At 40.5% G+C, this 15,869-nt stretch overlaps 1 protein-coding gene across 7 annotated transcripts in view; it reads left to right on the forward strand.

Moving 5' to 3' along the window:
* The window catches only part of PIK3CG (phosphatidylinositol-4,5-bisphosphate 3-kinase catalytic subunit gamma), a 147,856-nt gene that overhangs the window by 30,922 nt on the left and 101,065 nt on the right, over positions 1-15,869 (forward strand). For 5 of the 7 annotated variants that reach the window (XM_077264771.1, XM_077264778.1, XM_077264775.1 and 2 more), the window contains one exon: positions 4,800-6,818. In XM_077264771.1, the coding sequence (XP_077120886.1) occupies positions 4,812-6,818 (2,007 nt within the window). In that variant the 5' untranslated portion in view covers positions 4,800-4,811. Of the gene's footprint in view, positions 1-1,503; positions 1,545-4,799; positions 6,819-15,869 lie in introns of all 7 variants that reach the window. The other 2 variants (XM_077264774.1, XM_077264777.1) reach the window with 1 other exon arrangement.

Raw genomic sequence — 15,869 nt, forward strand, 5'->3', positions numbered from 1 at the left:
TAAAGTGGCCGGTGAGTGTATATATCTTTCCTGGATAAAAAAAACCAAAGTTTTATTACAAAGTTTTTCTGGTGGTATACTGATGGTACTACAGGTGACAATCATAAAATACTGTATGTTAAAGAGGAAAAGAAGGAAAACACAATGCGTTTTGGCTAATATAGCCTTCCTGGTTCTGAACAGCAGAATAAAAGCAAGCATCCAGCTTTTCCTTTAAAGTGAACCTGTTACCATGTTTTCCTAATATAAACTAAAGCCACAACCTTTAATTGCCCTATTAGTGCAGTCCATTAACCTGTAGCTCTCCCTGTGTATGCCAAAAATATCTTATATACTTCTGACATTCAGTCTGATCCGATGATGTCTTTTTCTTTTATCGGTGCCTCCTCAATCCCTGTAGCTCTTCCTTCTGACTTGATTGATGTGGATGACGGGTCCTATGTCATTCACAGATCGCCGATAATCTTATATCTGTTTAGTGGAAGCACCAGCCTGTGCATGCAGTCAATGCTGTGCCCTACTAAGGGAAGTACAAAGGCTTGTACTGCATATGTGTCAGTACGGACTTCAATTCAAGGTTAATAGATGTTGGCGCTGGCTCATTGTAGGACTTTTCTCTGCGCTTAGTAGGACAGAGCATGGAGTGCCTGTGCTTCACCTGCGTAGGCATACGATTCATGGTTATCTGTGGATCATGTTGGACCCGTCATCCATATCAACCAAGCCAGGAGGACAACAGCTGCACGTGATCTGTGGATGACAAAGGACGTGTCATCAACAACAAGCCAGGAGTATGGCATCTGCAGGGATTGAGGAGGTGCAAAGGGAACACAGGTTGATGGACTGCGGTAATAAAGTAGATAAGAGTGGTGGCCTTTTGTTTAAAATGGGAAAACCTATTGACAGGTTTCAATTAAAAATCGGCTTTATTCCATTCTCCATAAAAACTTTACAATGGGGCATCATGTGAAGACATAGATACCTTCTTAATGTGTTTCGGGCTATAGTAGCGATCTCTTAATTATAGTTGTTAGGTTCGCTAAAACGCTACATTTATATATTCTTCTTTGTGGAAACACCACTTACCCTCCTTTGGAATGCATAGGGACCCAGTGTCTCCTATGGAACGACTACGAACAAATAAAACAAGTGAATCGTACATAAACCTGTGCTCTATACAAGGTTCAGAGGCCGCTCACTGGCACTGTGCCTCGTCAACTATTCAATAGTAATGTTACTAGGTGATAGGTGTAAATGGTAAGGAGTTAAATTAGGGAATGCGACTGACCTGCCTAAAATGATGTTTTATTAGTGCACACCTTTATTTACTTTTTTTATCATCAGTTTTTATTGGAACACCTCCAAACATTTTCTGGCATACATAAACAGAATGCAAAAAAACAACATTGTGTTCAGAGTTGGTGAAATCATATTGTACGCCTTTGCTTTTGAAGCATTATATTTCTGTTCACATTTAATTCCTGGCCTGAATTTCCACTACAGCTTTACAGCTTTCCAATATCTGCCTTGATCGGTTAATACTGGTAAGTAGACAAGATGATACGCAGCATGTTAATCCATCCCAATTCTTTCCCATAGTCACCATGGCTCAGTGGTTCTATGCATTAGTATGTGAATAACTTTTCATTATGTTATTCTGCACATTGGTAAAAAGACTATAGAACATCTTTCTCTATCTTATTGACTACAATAGCCTACATACCTTCTTATATTTTCAATCAGTATAATTGACGATTACGTCTGTGTATGCTGCTAATCTAGAAAGCATTTATTCTTTTATGTCATCACATATATGTTCCATCTATAAACTGGGGCATTAAAAGGTTACAATTAAGTCACGACCATTAAAAATTAATATTTGAATTCATAATCTTCCTTTGTATTACTTGCCACCGCCATATCGTAACCCCACATCTAAATGAGCATGGAAAGCACGTGACAAACAGTGGGTACGGAAAGTATTCTGACCCCTTTAAAATTTTCACTTTTTGTTTCATTGCAGCCATTTGGTAAATTCAAAAAAGTTCATTTTTTTTCACATTAAAGTACACTCTGCCCATCTTGACTGAAAAAAACAGAATTTTTTGCAAATTTAATAAATAAGAAAAACTGAAATATCACATGGTCTTAAGTATTCAGACCCTCATATTTAAGCCACATGCTGTCCATTTCCTTGTGATCCTCCTTGAGATGGTTCTACTCCTTCATTGGAGTCCAGCTGTGTTTAATTAAACTGATAGGACGTGATTTGGAAAGGCACACACCTGTCTATATAAGACCTCACAGTGCATGTCAGACCAAATGAAAATCATGAGGTCAATATAACTGGCCAAAGTGCTTAGAGACAGAAATGTGGAAAGGCACAGATCTGGCCAAGGTTACAACAGAATTTCTGCAGTATTCAAAGTTTCTAAGGGCCCCTTCACACTGGTCGATTCTGCTACGATTACGACGCATTTGCGTCATATTCGACATCGCAGTACGAGCTCGTAGCCAGCGGTCACACTCTACGATGTTAACGCTTTTTCTGACGTAGTTGCGATGTGAACGTCACGCGTCGCAATCGTACGCTACCCTTCACACCGCCATAGTCCTACGACTCCGAGCGTGACGTATTACCAGCATGGGCGTGCTAAAACGTCACGCCCAATCAGGAGACAGGTATGCGGAAGCCCAACCCACGTAGTCGCATTACGAGCTCGTATGACCGCCGTCACATACTACGATTTCGACCGCCACAGCGAGACATTTACGACGAAAGAAAGTTCTGCTCTTTCTTTCACATCGTACGATGCTGGGCTGCGTCGCAAATCGTAACGCCATGTCACACTTTGCAACCTCGGAACGAGGACGGATAAACGTCACAAATCGAACGCTCGTTCAGACTTTGATTGCACAGTGTGAAGGGGCCCTAAGAGCACAGTGGCCTCCATAATCCTTAAATGGAAGAAGTTTGGGACCACCAGAAGTCTTCCTAGACCTGGCCATCCAGCCAAACTGAGCAATCGTGGGAGAAGAGACTTAGTGAGAGAGGTAAAGAAGAACCCCAAGATCACTGTGGCTGAGCTCCAAAGATGCAGTAGGGAGACGGAAGAAAGTTCCACAAAGTCAACTATCACTGTAGCCTTCCACCAGTCTGGCCTTTATGGCAGAGTGGCCCAACGGAAGCCTTTCAGTGAAAGACATATTAAAGCCCGCATAGAGTTTTCTAAAAAACACATGAAGAACTCCCAGACTATGAGAAATAAGCTTCTCTGGTCTGATGAGATGAAGATATACCTTTTTGATGATAATTCTAAGCAGTATACGTGGAGAAAACCAGGCCTTCTCATCACCTGCCCAATACAATCCTATCAGTGAAACATGGTGGTGGCAGCATCATGCTATGGGGGTGTTTTTCAGCTGCAGGGACAAGACGACTGGTTGTCATTGAGGAAACATGAATGCGGCAAAGTACAGAGATATCTTGGATGGAAACCTCTTCCAGAGTTCTCTGGACCTCAGACTTGGCCAAAGGTTCTCCTTTCAACAAGACAATGACCTTAAGCATACAGCTAAAATAACAAAGGAGTGGCTTCAGAACAACTCTCTGACCATTCTTGACTGGCCTAACCAGAGCCCTGACCTAAACCCAATTGAGCATCTCTGGAGAGACCTGAAAATGGCTGTCCACCAACGTTCACCATCCAACCTGACGGAACTGAAGAGGATCTGCAAGGAAGAATGGCAGAGGATCCCCAAATCCAGATGTGAAAAACTTGTTGCATCATTCCCAAGAAGACTCATAGCTGTACTAGCCGGAAGAAGGCACTGTTGACGAAATGCACGTTGGGGCGGGTGGCATCATGGTCTTTACAGATAATGCTCCCAGGCTTTCATACACTTTTAGCTCACGGTCTTTGCTCTACATGATCCTTCACCTTGTTGTGTTATCCCTATGCATATTGCTTGTGTCTTTGATACACCTCTAACTTGGTCACATGCTCTATTTACATTTACTCCAGTGGGTATCTCATATTGCACTATGCACTTGCACTTTTTGAGCTGACCAACATAGTTCTATTTAATTACTTTGCCTGTAGTTCTGTTTGCCTGACATTATTCCACTCCTGTTTTTGGTGTTCCATTGTCATTTCCCTGTCATTTTTTTCTGATATTATATTGTGGATTTATTATCACACTAATAAAGCTTTGTACTTTGTATGTTGGTTCTTTTGGTGCTCCTTCCTTGTTCTGATTGCTTCAATCTTGCGCTGAACCGTTTCTACTTACATCCCTGCACCCCTATATATTGATCATGATCATGTGATCAGTGACACTATTTGTGGGCATTAGCTTGGTGTATATGCTTTTCTAGCTCAAAAGGGTGCTTCTACTCAATACTGAGCACACGGTCTGAATACTTATGACCATGTAATATTTCAGTTTTACTTTTTTAATAAATTTGCCAAAATTACTACATTTCTGTTTTTTTTAGTCAAGATGGGGTGCAGAGTGTACATTAATGAGAAAAAAATTAACTTTTTTAAATTAACAAATCGCTGCAATTAAACAAAGAGTGAAAAATTTAAAGGGGTCTGAATACTTTCTGTACTCACTGTATTTCTATTAAAATTAACCAGCAAAATTAGGTCTGATGTTTAACACCTTTACAATTTTAAGATCTATTCCTCAACAAATTCTTTTCTTTAACCTGTCTTGTCTCTTTTTTAACAATAATGTAAATACTCAAAAATATGAACTATTTTAATATAATATGCTTGTATTTTTATTTTAAGCTTTCGGCTGGCATGGAACTGGAGAGTTATGAGCAGCCTGTTGTTCTGAGAGATGAGAATAAAAGGAGAAGGCGAAAAATGAGACCTCACTCAGCAGCGGCATCGAATATTTTTTCCATGGAGGCAATTCCTATAGAATTTATTTTGCCCACCAGTCAAAAAAACAGCAAAGTACAAGATACAATCCTGTTGGAAATTGCTGGTAACTGCACAGTTGAACAAATGAAAGCACAGGTCTGGATGAGCGCAATAGAAAAAAGCCACAACAGTGATTTCTACCATAGGCTTGCTCCAGACCAATTCCTCTTACAGTATCAGAAAAAGGGCCAGTGGTATGAAATCTATGACAAACATCAGGTCATACAAACATTGGACTGTATAGTGTATTGGAAGGTTTTACAAAAAACTGTTGGAAAGATTCATATTATCCAGAAAGAAAAGCCCTCAGAGGAAACAATGGAGTATCAAAAGCAATTAAATTATCTTATTGGATATGATGTCACTGACGTAAGTAATGTTCATGATGATGAGCTAGAGTTTACACGTCGTAGACTGGTTACACCACGAATGATTGAGTTGGTGAAAAGAGATCCCAGGTTGTATTCAATGGACCCTTGGGTCACATCTATAACTCTTCCAGAATATTTGAGTAAAAGACTCTCCTCTAATAATATTTTTATAATAATACACAAAGGTATGACAAGCCACACAATCAGAGTCTCCATCGATGACACGCCAGATGTAATACTGCAGAGCTTCTTTGCAAAAATGGCCAAGAAAAAATCACTGTTGGACATTTCAGAAGAACATAGTGAATTGGATTTTGTTTTCCGGGTTTGTGGGAGAGATGAGTATATCATTGGGAATGCACCAATCAAAGATTTCCACTATATTAGGCAGTGTATTAAAAATGGTGATGAAATACATTTTGTCTTGGATGTCCCTCCTGACCCCTCAGAAGATAAAGTTCAGAAAGAAGAGTGGCCTTTGGTTGATGATTGTACTGGGGTAACGGGTTTTCATGAGCAGCTTACAATTGATGGAAAAGATCATGAGAAGATTTTCACTATATCCCTTTGGGATTGCAATAGAAAGTTTAGAATAAAAATAATTGGGATTGATATACCAGTTTTACCAAGAAATACTGAGCTCATTGTTTTTGTAGAAGCCAACATTCTTCATGGACAACAAGTGCTCTCCCAAAAGAGGACATCATGTAAGCCATTCACTGAAGAAGTCTTGTGGAACACATGGCTTGAATTCAATATCAAAATAAAAGATATACCAAAAGGAGCTCTTCTAAATTTGCAGATATTTTGTTGTAAAGCTCAAACTGCCACAGGGAAAGCTAACATACAGTCTCCAGACTCTACCAGCTCAGATCCAAAATTCAAAAACCAACTTCTATATTATGTCAATCTGCTTTTAATAGATCATAGGTTCTTGTTAAGACAGGGAGAGTTTGTTCTTCATATGTGGAGAATACCGGGAAAAGGAGAGGATCAAGGCAGCATCAATGCCGATAAGCTAACATCTGCCACAAATCCTGACAAAGACACATCAATGGCTATTTCAATAAGTCTGGACAAATACTGCCATCCAGTAGCTCTTCCAAAACACAAGTCAGTATCAGATCCGGAACTAGACAGGGCAAGATCTGAAATGCCTAATCAACTGCGAAAACAGCTTGAAGAAATTTTATCTACTGATCCACTGCATCCACTCACTCCCGAGGACAAAGAACTTTTGTGGCATTTTAGATATGAAGTTATGAAGAACCCAGATGCCTATCCCAAATTATTGAGTTCTGTAAAATGGGGACAGCAAGCAATGGTGGCCAAAACGTACCAGCTGCTCAATAAAAGGGACGCATGGGATGACTGCTCCCTAGATGTCGGACTAACCATTCAGCTTCTCGACTGCAACTTTTCTGATGAAAATGTACGAGCGATGGCAGTCCAGAAACTGGAAAGCTTACAGGATGATGATGTATTGCATTATCTTTTACAGCTAGTACAGGTAATACTTTTCATATCTGCTTCTCAGTTCCTCAATACAGGTTTTCATTTTCATAATCACAATAGAATATTTATGGTTAATGAACAAAGACTTCTTTTACTTTGTAATCTCAATTTGGATTTTCTCTGTTTGCTTTGTAGCTATTTCCTTGGATTAGTTGTTTATTTGCTTTCTTCAGCCATATTTCTTCTGATTGTTGCTAGGATAACATAGGGTAAATGAGAGGAGAGAACATATCCATTGCTCTACTTTTGGCTGTGCACATGCAAACTCTGTAGCATTTTAGACATTATTGCTATAGCAGCGTCCTCAATTAATTTGTTATGATAGATGTGGCAAATGCTGTTGGCTTGTTTACTGTATGCAGGACAATGCTCTGTTGTCTTCTTCTCTTAACCCTTTTTGATTGTTGACTATGGGCAGCACTTGAATACAAAAAACTTAACCTTTTAAGGACCTGTGCATTTTTAATTTTTGAGAGCTACAACTTTTTTATTTTTCCATCAAGATAGTTATATGAAGGTTTGGGTCATTCCATGTCAAGTGAACCATTGATTTTTTTACCACTATATTTTTAATTCTTTTGAGATTTTGTTATTTGGTAATAGTGTGTCAGAGAATGCAAACTGTGAAGAAGAAAAAATTCTAGATATTTTTTTTTTATTTTTTATTGATTTTCAAAGTTCGGAAAAAGTGCAAATTTCGGTGTTGCCTGCCTTTACATTTCTCCCCATAACTCAGACTAGAAAAGAGATAGAGAAACAAAATAAACACCATTCTACTCAGAACTGTACAGGCTTTCACCAGATATGTCACAAGAGTATCTTTGTTAATATTTTACCTATGCGAACGCAAGCGCAAAACTTTAAAACACATTTCCGAAAAAAACGTTTAATTTAAAAATGTCAAAAACAGCACATGTGCCTGCTATGCTCCTAGCCACATCTGTAACAAAATACAAGATGGGATCATGATGGGATCATATTTTAAAAAATAAAACTATTACAGTGTCAGTTCAAAAATCTTGATTTCAGATCAGCCTGTGGTCTAACAGTGTGGGGTCTAGATTTACCAAATAATCCATGATTGTTAGATATTACTGTATTATTTTATTATGTTACCACTTAGAAGCAGGAGAGGACAGAGGAGAAAGCTTTGTTAGGGCTGAGAATGACCAGGGGTAGATGGTGACTGCAGAGCAGATGACAGGCCAGCAGCTCGGGCCTCCACAGACCGTATTCACACCAAATCTTATCACCCAGGCAACTCCTCAAATGGAGGGAGAAAAATATTCTTACCATCCAGTTCATGTATTGTACAAACCAGGACTACAAAGAGGAGGAGAGTTTGTTATATCGGTTACAGGAAGCCGAACCCATCACAGGGACTCAGCAATACCGGACTGTCATCCCATGTAGTGGAAATAAAGACAGTGACGTCCATGACGTGGTAGAAGGCGGCACAAGATCGGCTATGGATGACATAACTGGTTATGTGACCTGTGAGTATGATCGGCGCTGACGGCTACTGGACTCTCCAAAGATTGTGAAAATGAAGACGTAGAAGTGACTTTTCTGCACCTTCTGGTCCAGCGCCGTCCTTTGTGTATCCAAGAAAAGCAGACATTGTAAAAGTGAACAAAAATCAGATATAACTCAGGTGGAGCACCATGACAGGCCGCACAAACTCTGACACAAAAGGAGACGGCCATTGCTAGTGAGGACGGCCATTGCTAGTGAGCGCTTATGGGCAAGATGACATTTCATCCACTAGAAGGGACACATTGATGATAGAAGGCCAGTGTAACAACCTACTATTAATTGTTTGATTAGTTCATATTTTATAGTACGAGGATTTAACTACTGTACTATTCTTCTTAAACACTTCAGAAATGACATGTTTAGTGATGTAATAGAAGAAAAATTGTTCCATGTACAAATAGGTGGTAGAAATATTGGTTCTTTTAATCTTGTTTTTAACATATAATTAGGATGAGACTGTATTTAGCAAATCACACTTGAGGATGTGATCACCTTTTATCTTTTGGCTTGTTCAATGAATTCAGGTTGAAAATGCTGAGCAAGTTGTGTTATGATGATTAAGATGTATTTATTCTGGCACTTCGGTATTTGTTTTTTGAGTTTCTTTATTGTTACATATAAATGTTGAATGCAGTAAGTTGTAATTTGAAAAGAAAGAAGGAAGAAACTCACACAAACATAAAATCAGATGATTCAAGGCTTAAAAAAATACAAATTTGATAGATCCCAAGTTGAATCCCTGTACAAATATAAACAAGGACACGATTAACAAACATGCATGTTTTCACAATTTTAAAACATACGTTTTTTTCAGAATTGCGCATCAAAATTTTTAATTTGATTTCTCCAAAATAAAATATAAAGAAACATAGTCTTGTGACATATCAAATGAAAGCTGGTACCGTTCTGAGAAAAATGATGCCTATCCCACCTCTATATCTTAATTCTAGCCTGAGATATGATAAAAAATGTAAAGCCATACCAGGCCAAAATCCGCACTTTTTCAAAACTTTAAAAATCTGTAAAAAATTAACTGATGAAGAAAAAAATTCTAAACTTTTAATTTGTAATTAACTAAAGTTGTACTTCATAAAAACAAAAAAAAAAAAAAAAAATAAAGACGTAAGGTAAAAAAAATATTCATATTTGGATCACTTGATATGGAATGACCCGTTTTTGGATTTTGAATGGAGAGAGTTGTTTTGAATGACACCACTCATTTTATCTTACAATGTAATAATACTAACAATAATTTTTATTTCTATAGCCCCAACATATTTTGCAGCAATTTACATTTTAGAGGGAAATTGTACAGATATTAAAAGACATTACAGAATAACAATAATCACATAAATCAATAGATACCAAGAGGAGTGAGGGTTCTGCTCACAAGCTTACAATATATGAGGAAACGGGAAACATGAAAGGTGGATGGTAACAATTGCTTGTATTGTATGGTCAACCATGAATGTAATAATTAGGCTGTTCACGTAATGCTGAATGGACAAGTTACCAACCAATATGTGTACAAGTATAAACACAGAGGGCTAATAAGTGCATGGGGGGGGGGTGAACAGATGATACCAGTGTCCTGATTTAAAAGGAAATTTTGTATGGGAAAAACAGATAGTTAGACAAGTGTGGTGAGGTGATAGGCCAATCTAAAGAAATGCGTTTTTTGGGGCACGCTAAAAACTGTGGGTATTGGGAATTAATCGAAGTGTCCTGAGTAGTGCATTCCAAAGAATTTGAGCAGCATGCGAGAAATCCTAGGAGACAGGAATAGGAGGTTCAGATTATTGTGGATGCTAATCTTAGGTCATTAACACAACATAGGTCACAAGTAGGGTGGTAGATTGAGACGAGGTAGGAGATGTAGGATGGTGCTGAAGCATGGAGTGCTTTGTTGGTGAGTGTGATAAGTTTATATTGAACTCTGTAGCAGATGGGTGACCATTGCAACAACTGGCACAGGGGAGAGGCATTGGTGTAGCAATTGGTGAGGAATATGACCCTCCTTGCTACATTCAGTGTGGACTGGAGAAGGGATAGTTTAGTAAGAAGGAGACCAAATAGTAGAGAGTTGCAATGGTCCAGACAAAAATGAATAATAGCAACATTAAGAGTTTTTGCAGCGTTAAAGGTAAGAAAAGGTCGACATCTAGAAATGTTTTTGAGGTGTAGATGACATGAGCGAGCGAGTGATCAAATGTAGGGAGTGAATGAAAGATCAGAATCAAGTATGACCCCAAGATAGGGGGCATGTTTATCGGGCATGGGTAGATTAGTGGAGGGAGGGAACACAAGGAGTTCAGTTTTTGACAGGTTCATTTTCAGATAGAGGGAGGACATGAAGGTAAAGACAGCGGAAAGACAATCATTGGTGTTTTGTAATAATGCAGGCGTGATGTCAGGAGAAGAGGTATATAATTGGGTGGCATCGGCATAGAGATAGTACTGAAAATCGAATCTACTGATTGTTTGTTCAATAGGGTAGTATACAAGGGGAAAAGGAAAGGGCCTAGGACTGATCCTTGAGGAACCCTGACAGTAGGGGGAAAATGAAAAGAAGAGGAGCCAGTAAAAGATACAGTGAAGGAGTGGTCACAGAGATAGGAGGAGAACCAGGAGAGAACGGTGTCCGTGAGTTAAGTATAGTGAGGAGGAGATGGTGATCCACAGTGTTGAATGCTGCAGAGAGATCCAGGAGAATCAGCAGAGAGTAGTAACCATTAGATTTAGCTGTTACTAGATCATTAGAGACGTTGAAGCCAGTTTCAGTAGAGTGTAAAGAGCAGAAATCAGATTGTATAGGGTCAAGAAGAGAGTTATCTGGTAGATAGCGGATTAGACTGGAGTTTTCCAAGCGTTCCAGGAGTTTACAGATGAAAGCAAGATTAGAGACAGATCTGTAGGTAGCAGCACAGTTTTGGTCGAGGGATGTCTTTTATTTACTTAGATGAGTGGTGACAGCCGAGGAAATGGACTTTGGGAGACGTGAGGGAATAGGGTCGCTGGTGCAAGTAGTAGGGCGAGAAGATGCAAGGAGCCTAATCACTTCTTCTTCCATGACTGGTTCAAAGACAAAGTGAGCTAGATGCAATGGAATGTGCATGGTATTAAGGTATATGTTTTTTTCCCTTGAAATAATTGGCCAAATTGTCAGCGCTGAGTAGAGTGGTCAGGGCCTTCACTTTGGATTGAAGAGGGAATGAAAAGTGTCAGACACACCCTTCGATTGTTAGATAGTGAGGTGGTGAGGGTATTGAAATAGGTTTGTTTGGAGAGGTGAAGGGCAGAGTTGTATGTTGTAAGCATACACTTACAATAGATTAAATCTTTGCTCAGATTGGATTTTCTCCACAAGACGTTTGGTGCACTAGGAGCACCGCTAGAGAAAACGTGTTTGCAGCGTGTGTCAGGGTTATTGCCATCTGTGCCGACTTCCAGGGTACTCTGCAATGTTAAACATTATAATGCTGCAGTGCAGAGTCAAGACATGAAAGGGAGGAGATTGGGTCCAATGATGACTGCAACTGCAAGTGTGGTAAGTAAGGGTGTCCTGAGCAGGATGAGAGTTCTTGATAGAGAATTAAAGAAGGTTGTGGTCAGAAAGCGGGAGAGGGGAATTAGCAAAGAAAATAACTGAGCAGAGCTGAGAGAAGATCAGGTCCATCCTATTTCCTTCTTCATGCACAGGAGAGTTCGTAAGCTGCTAAAGACTGAAGGAGGAGGTTATAGATAAAAGGTGAGTGGCAGGTGGGGAGAGGGTATAACTGATGGCAATGTTGAAGTCCCCCATGATGATGGTGGGGATTTCACAGGATAGAAAGTGAGGTAGCCAGGTGGCAAAGTGATCCATGAACTGACGGGAGGTACCCGGGGGCGGTACATGACCGCCACTCGCAGGGAGAAGGGCCGGTAGAGTCTGACATTGTGGACCTCAAAAGAAGGGAAGATAAGTGAGGTTACCGGAGGGATAGCATGAAAAGTACATTTGGCTTATAGGAGCAAGCCAACACCTCCACCTTATCTGCTCTCAGGTCTGGGGGAATGTGAAAAATGTAGGTCACAATATGAAAGCAGCAACGGCGGTGGTGTCCATCGGCTGGATCCAGGATTCAATGAAAGCTAGAAGGTTAAAGGAATTTGAAAAGAACAAGCCTCAATTTTTTCATTTTCACATGGGCAACAGGATAAAATGTATCCTAAAATTTGTTGGGCAATTTCTCCTGAGTACACCTATACCTCACATGTGGGGGTAAGCCACTGTTTGGGCGCACGGCAAGGCTCGGAAGGGAAGGAGCGCCATTTGACTTTTTGAATGAAAAATTAGCTCCAATCGTTAGCGGACACCATGTTGCGTTTGGAGAGCCCCTGTGTGCCTAAAGATTGGAGCTCCCCCACAAGTGACCCCATTTTGGAAACTAGACCCCCCCAAGGAACTTATCTAGATGCATAGTGAGCACTTTGATCGCCGAGGTGCTTCACATATTGATCCGTAAAAATGAAAAAGTACTTTTTTTCACAAAAATTTTCTTTTAGCCTCAATTTTTTCATTTTCACATGGGCAACAGGATAAAATGGATCCTAAAATTTGTTGGGCAATTTCTCCTGAGTACACCGATACCTCATATGTGGAGGTACACCGCTGTTTGGGCACAGCAAGGCTCAGAAGGAAAGGAGCACCATTTGACTTTTTGAATGGAAAATTAGCTCCAATCATTAGCGGACACCATGTCGCGTATGGAAAGTATATAGTGTATGTCAGGTTGGTATGTGGTGTGGTGTAGTGTACGTCAGGTTGGTGTGTGTGGTGTAGTATACACCACACACACCAACCTGACGTACACTATACCACACTACACACCAATCTGACGTACACTATGCCACACACACCAACCTGACACATTACGTCAAGTTGGTGTGTGTGGTGTAGTGTATGTCAGGTTGATGTGTGGTGTAGTGTACGTCAGGTTGGCGTGTGTGGTGTAGTATACACCACACACACCAACCTGACATACACTATACCACACCACACACCAATCTGACATACACTATGCCACACACAACAACCTGACACATTACGTCAAGTTGGTGTGTGTGGTGTAGTGTATGTCATGTTGATGTGTAGTGTAGTGTAGGTCAGGTTGGTGAGTGTGGTGTAGTATACACCACACACACACACACACCACCCTGACGTACACTATACCAGAGGTGTCAAACTGCATTCCTCGAGGGCCGCCAACAGGTCATGTTTTCAGGATTTCCTTGTATTGCACAGGTGATAATTTAATCACCTGCACAGAATGATTTCAGCACCTTGTGGAATGCTAAGGAAATCCTGAAAACATGACCTGTTGGCGGCCCTCGAGGAATGCAGTTTGACACCTCTGCACTATACCACACACACACCAACCGGACGTACACTACGCCACACACACCAACCTGCATCACCAAGGTGATGGACTCAGTGCTACAGGACCCTTGCAGACTCCGCCCACTCCGGACTGCCTCTGTACCTTTTCTACCCTCCATTAGAAGTGTGGTTTTGACAAAGACCAGCCTTGGTCGAAACGTTAACCGTAACTTAAAGTATCCGTCATTTTCTCTGAACACTAATAAGCATTTGGTGATGCCTGTACTAAAAATAAAAAATACAACTTTCACGTAAAAACCTGCAAGTCTTGAGTGTGCGGCTGTTTTTTCTATAGACACACACCAACCTGACACACTACGTCAGTTTGGTGTGTGTGGTGTAGTGTATGTCAGGTTGGTGTGTGGTGTAGTGTACGTCAGTTTGATGTGTGTGGTGTTTGAAAGGGATTGAAAGAGTGGGATGCTTGTATAAAAGTTATCAACCTACAGATGGTAACCTTTATCAAGCAGTGGGTGGACCAAATCCCACACTATTTTCCCACTCACCCCCAGAGCAGATTGACATTCTGGGGGCTGGATACTGCTGTCCTTTCCTTGGTAAACTCTAAAGCTAAGAGTTTACCCTGAGTACTCTCACACAGCTTATAGAGTTTTATCCCATACCTCTCCCTCTTGCTGGGCAGGTACTGACGGAACTGAAGCCTCCCTTTGAAGTGGATGAGGGATTCATCCATACAAATTTACCTTTGGGGAATGTACACTTCACCAAACTTGTTGCTGAAGTGTTCGATGACCAGCCGAATTTTGAACAGTCTATCAAAATCTGGGTCATTGCGGGGAAGGATGTCCATATTATCCCTAAAATGGAGAAACTTATAAATTGCCTCAAATCGTTTGTGAATCATAACCTTGCCATATATTGGAGTTTGATATAAAATATCAGTACTCCAGTATTGGCGAATTTCTGGTTTGTTCACAATCCCCATGTGAAGGACCAGTCCCCAATATTTCATCATTTCTACGGAGTCAATGGGACTCCGAGTAGAACATGATGAATTAGGGTTTTAGGAAAAAAATTGCAGGGCATACAAGTTAGTTTGCTCCACCATAAGACTGACAATTGACTCCGAGAAATAGACTTTGAAAAAGTCTATTTCCCTGAGGTTGGCAGACTCGAACTGAAAAAAGTCACAGAGAAAAAAGCAGAGATGATTACCTGCTCAGGCCTCCAAAACAAATGCACTGGCAGGGTGCAGCAGACCTGATTAATGATGGCTAAAAACACAGGTGCAACAATACCGATGAAACAACCACTTTCAATCCAGTGTTGGCTGTTTGGTATTTTAGTGCACAAAAAGATAAACGATACTAGTCTGTATGTGGCATTATTAACACAGGCTATGCAGAGCATCTGGCTTACAGCCTATTACTAACGCACATACAGGCGGACTGCCCAGAGCTACAAAATGCATGCTGTGTGAATAGAGGCCTACAGTTTACAGAGCCATCTTGGTCCAACTGCACCCTGCAAGTTAAAGTGCAAAAAAAAAACATATCAATGTATGTAAGGTATTGGTTTATATTGGGGCCACAATACGTAAGCTGGCAACCCACGTCAAGGGTCCTTACATTTTGCCAGTCCTAACGCTAAACATCAAACAAGGCTCACAGACATAAAAAGAGGACTTAGAATATCCTCCAAAAATTTGAAAAAAGTCACAGAGAAAAAAGCCGAGATGATTACTTGCTCAGGCCTCCAAAACAAATGCACTGGCAGGGTGCAGCAGACCCGATTAATGGTGGCTAAAACACAGGTGCAACAATACCGATGAAACAACCACTTTCAATCCAGTGTTGGCTGTTTGGTATTTTATTGCACAAAAAGATAAACGATACTAGTCTGTATGTGGCATTATTCACACAGGCTTTGCAGAGCATCTGGCTTACTGCCTATTACTAACACACAATGTTTTTGGAGGATTCTCTAAGTCCTCTTTTTATGTCTGTGAGCCCAGTCTTGAACTGGATTCCTGATTGGGGAAGGAAATCAGGAATCCGTGGAGCAACATTTTCAGGGACGGGGGTCCAGATGGGGTACTAGTTCTAGGTTGGGCGTGACTAGCACTAGGTT

The sequence above is a fragment of the Ranitomeya variabilis genome, chromosome 5 (assembly GCF_051348905.1).
Source record: "Ranitomeya variabilis isolate aRanVar5 chromosome 5, aRanVar5.hap1, whole genome shotgun sequence".
Classification (NCBI taxonomy): Eukaryota; Metazoa; Chordata; class Amphibia; order Anura; family Dendrobatidae; genus Ranitomeya; species Ranitomeya variabilis.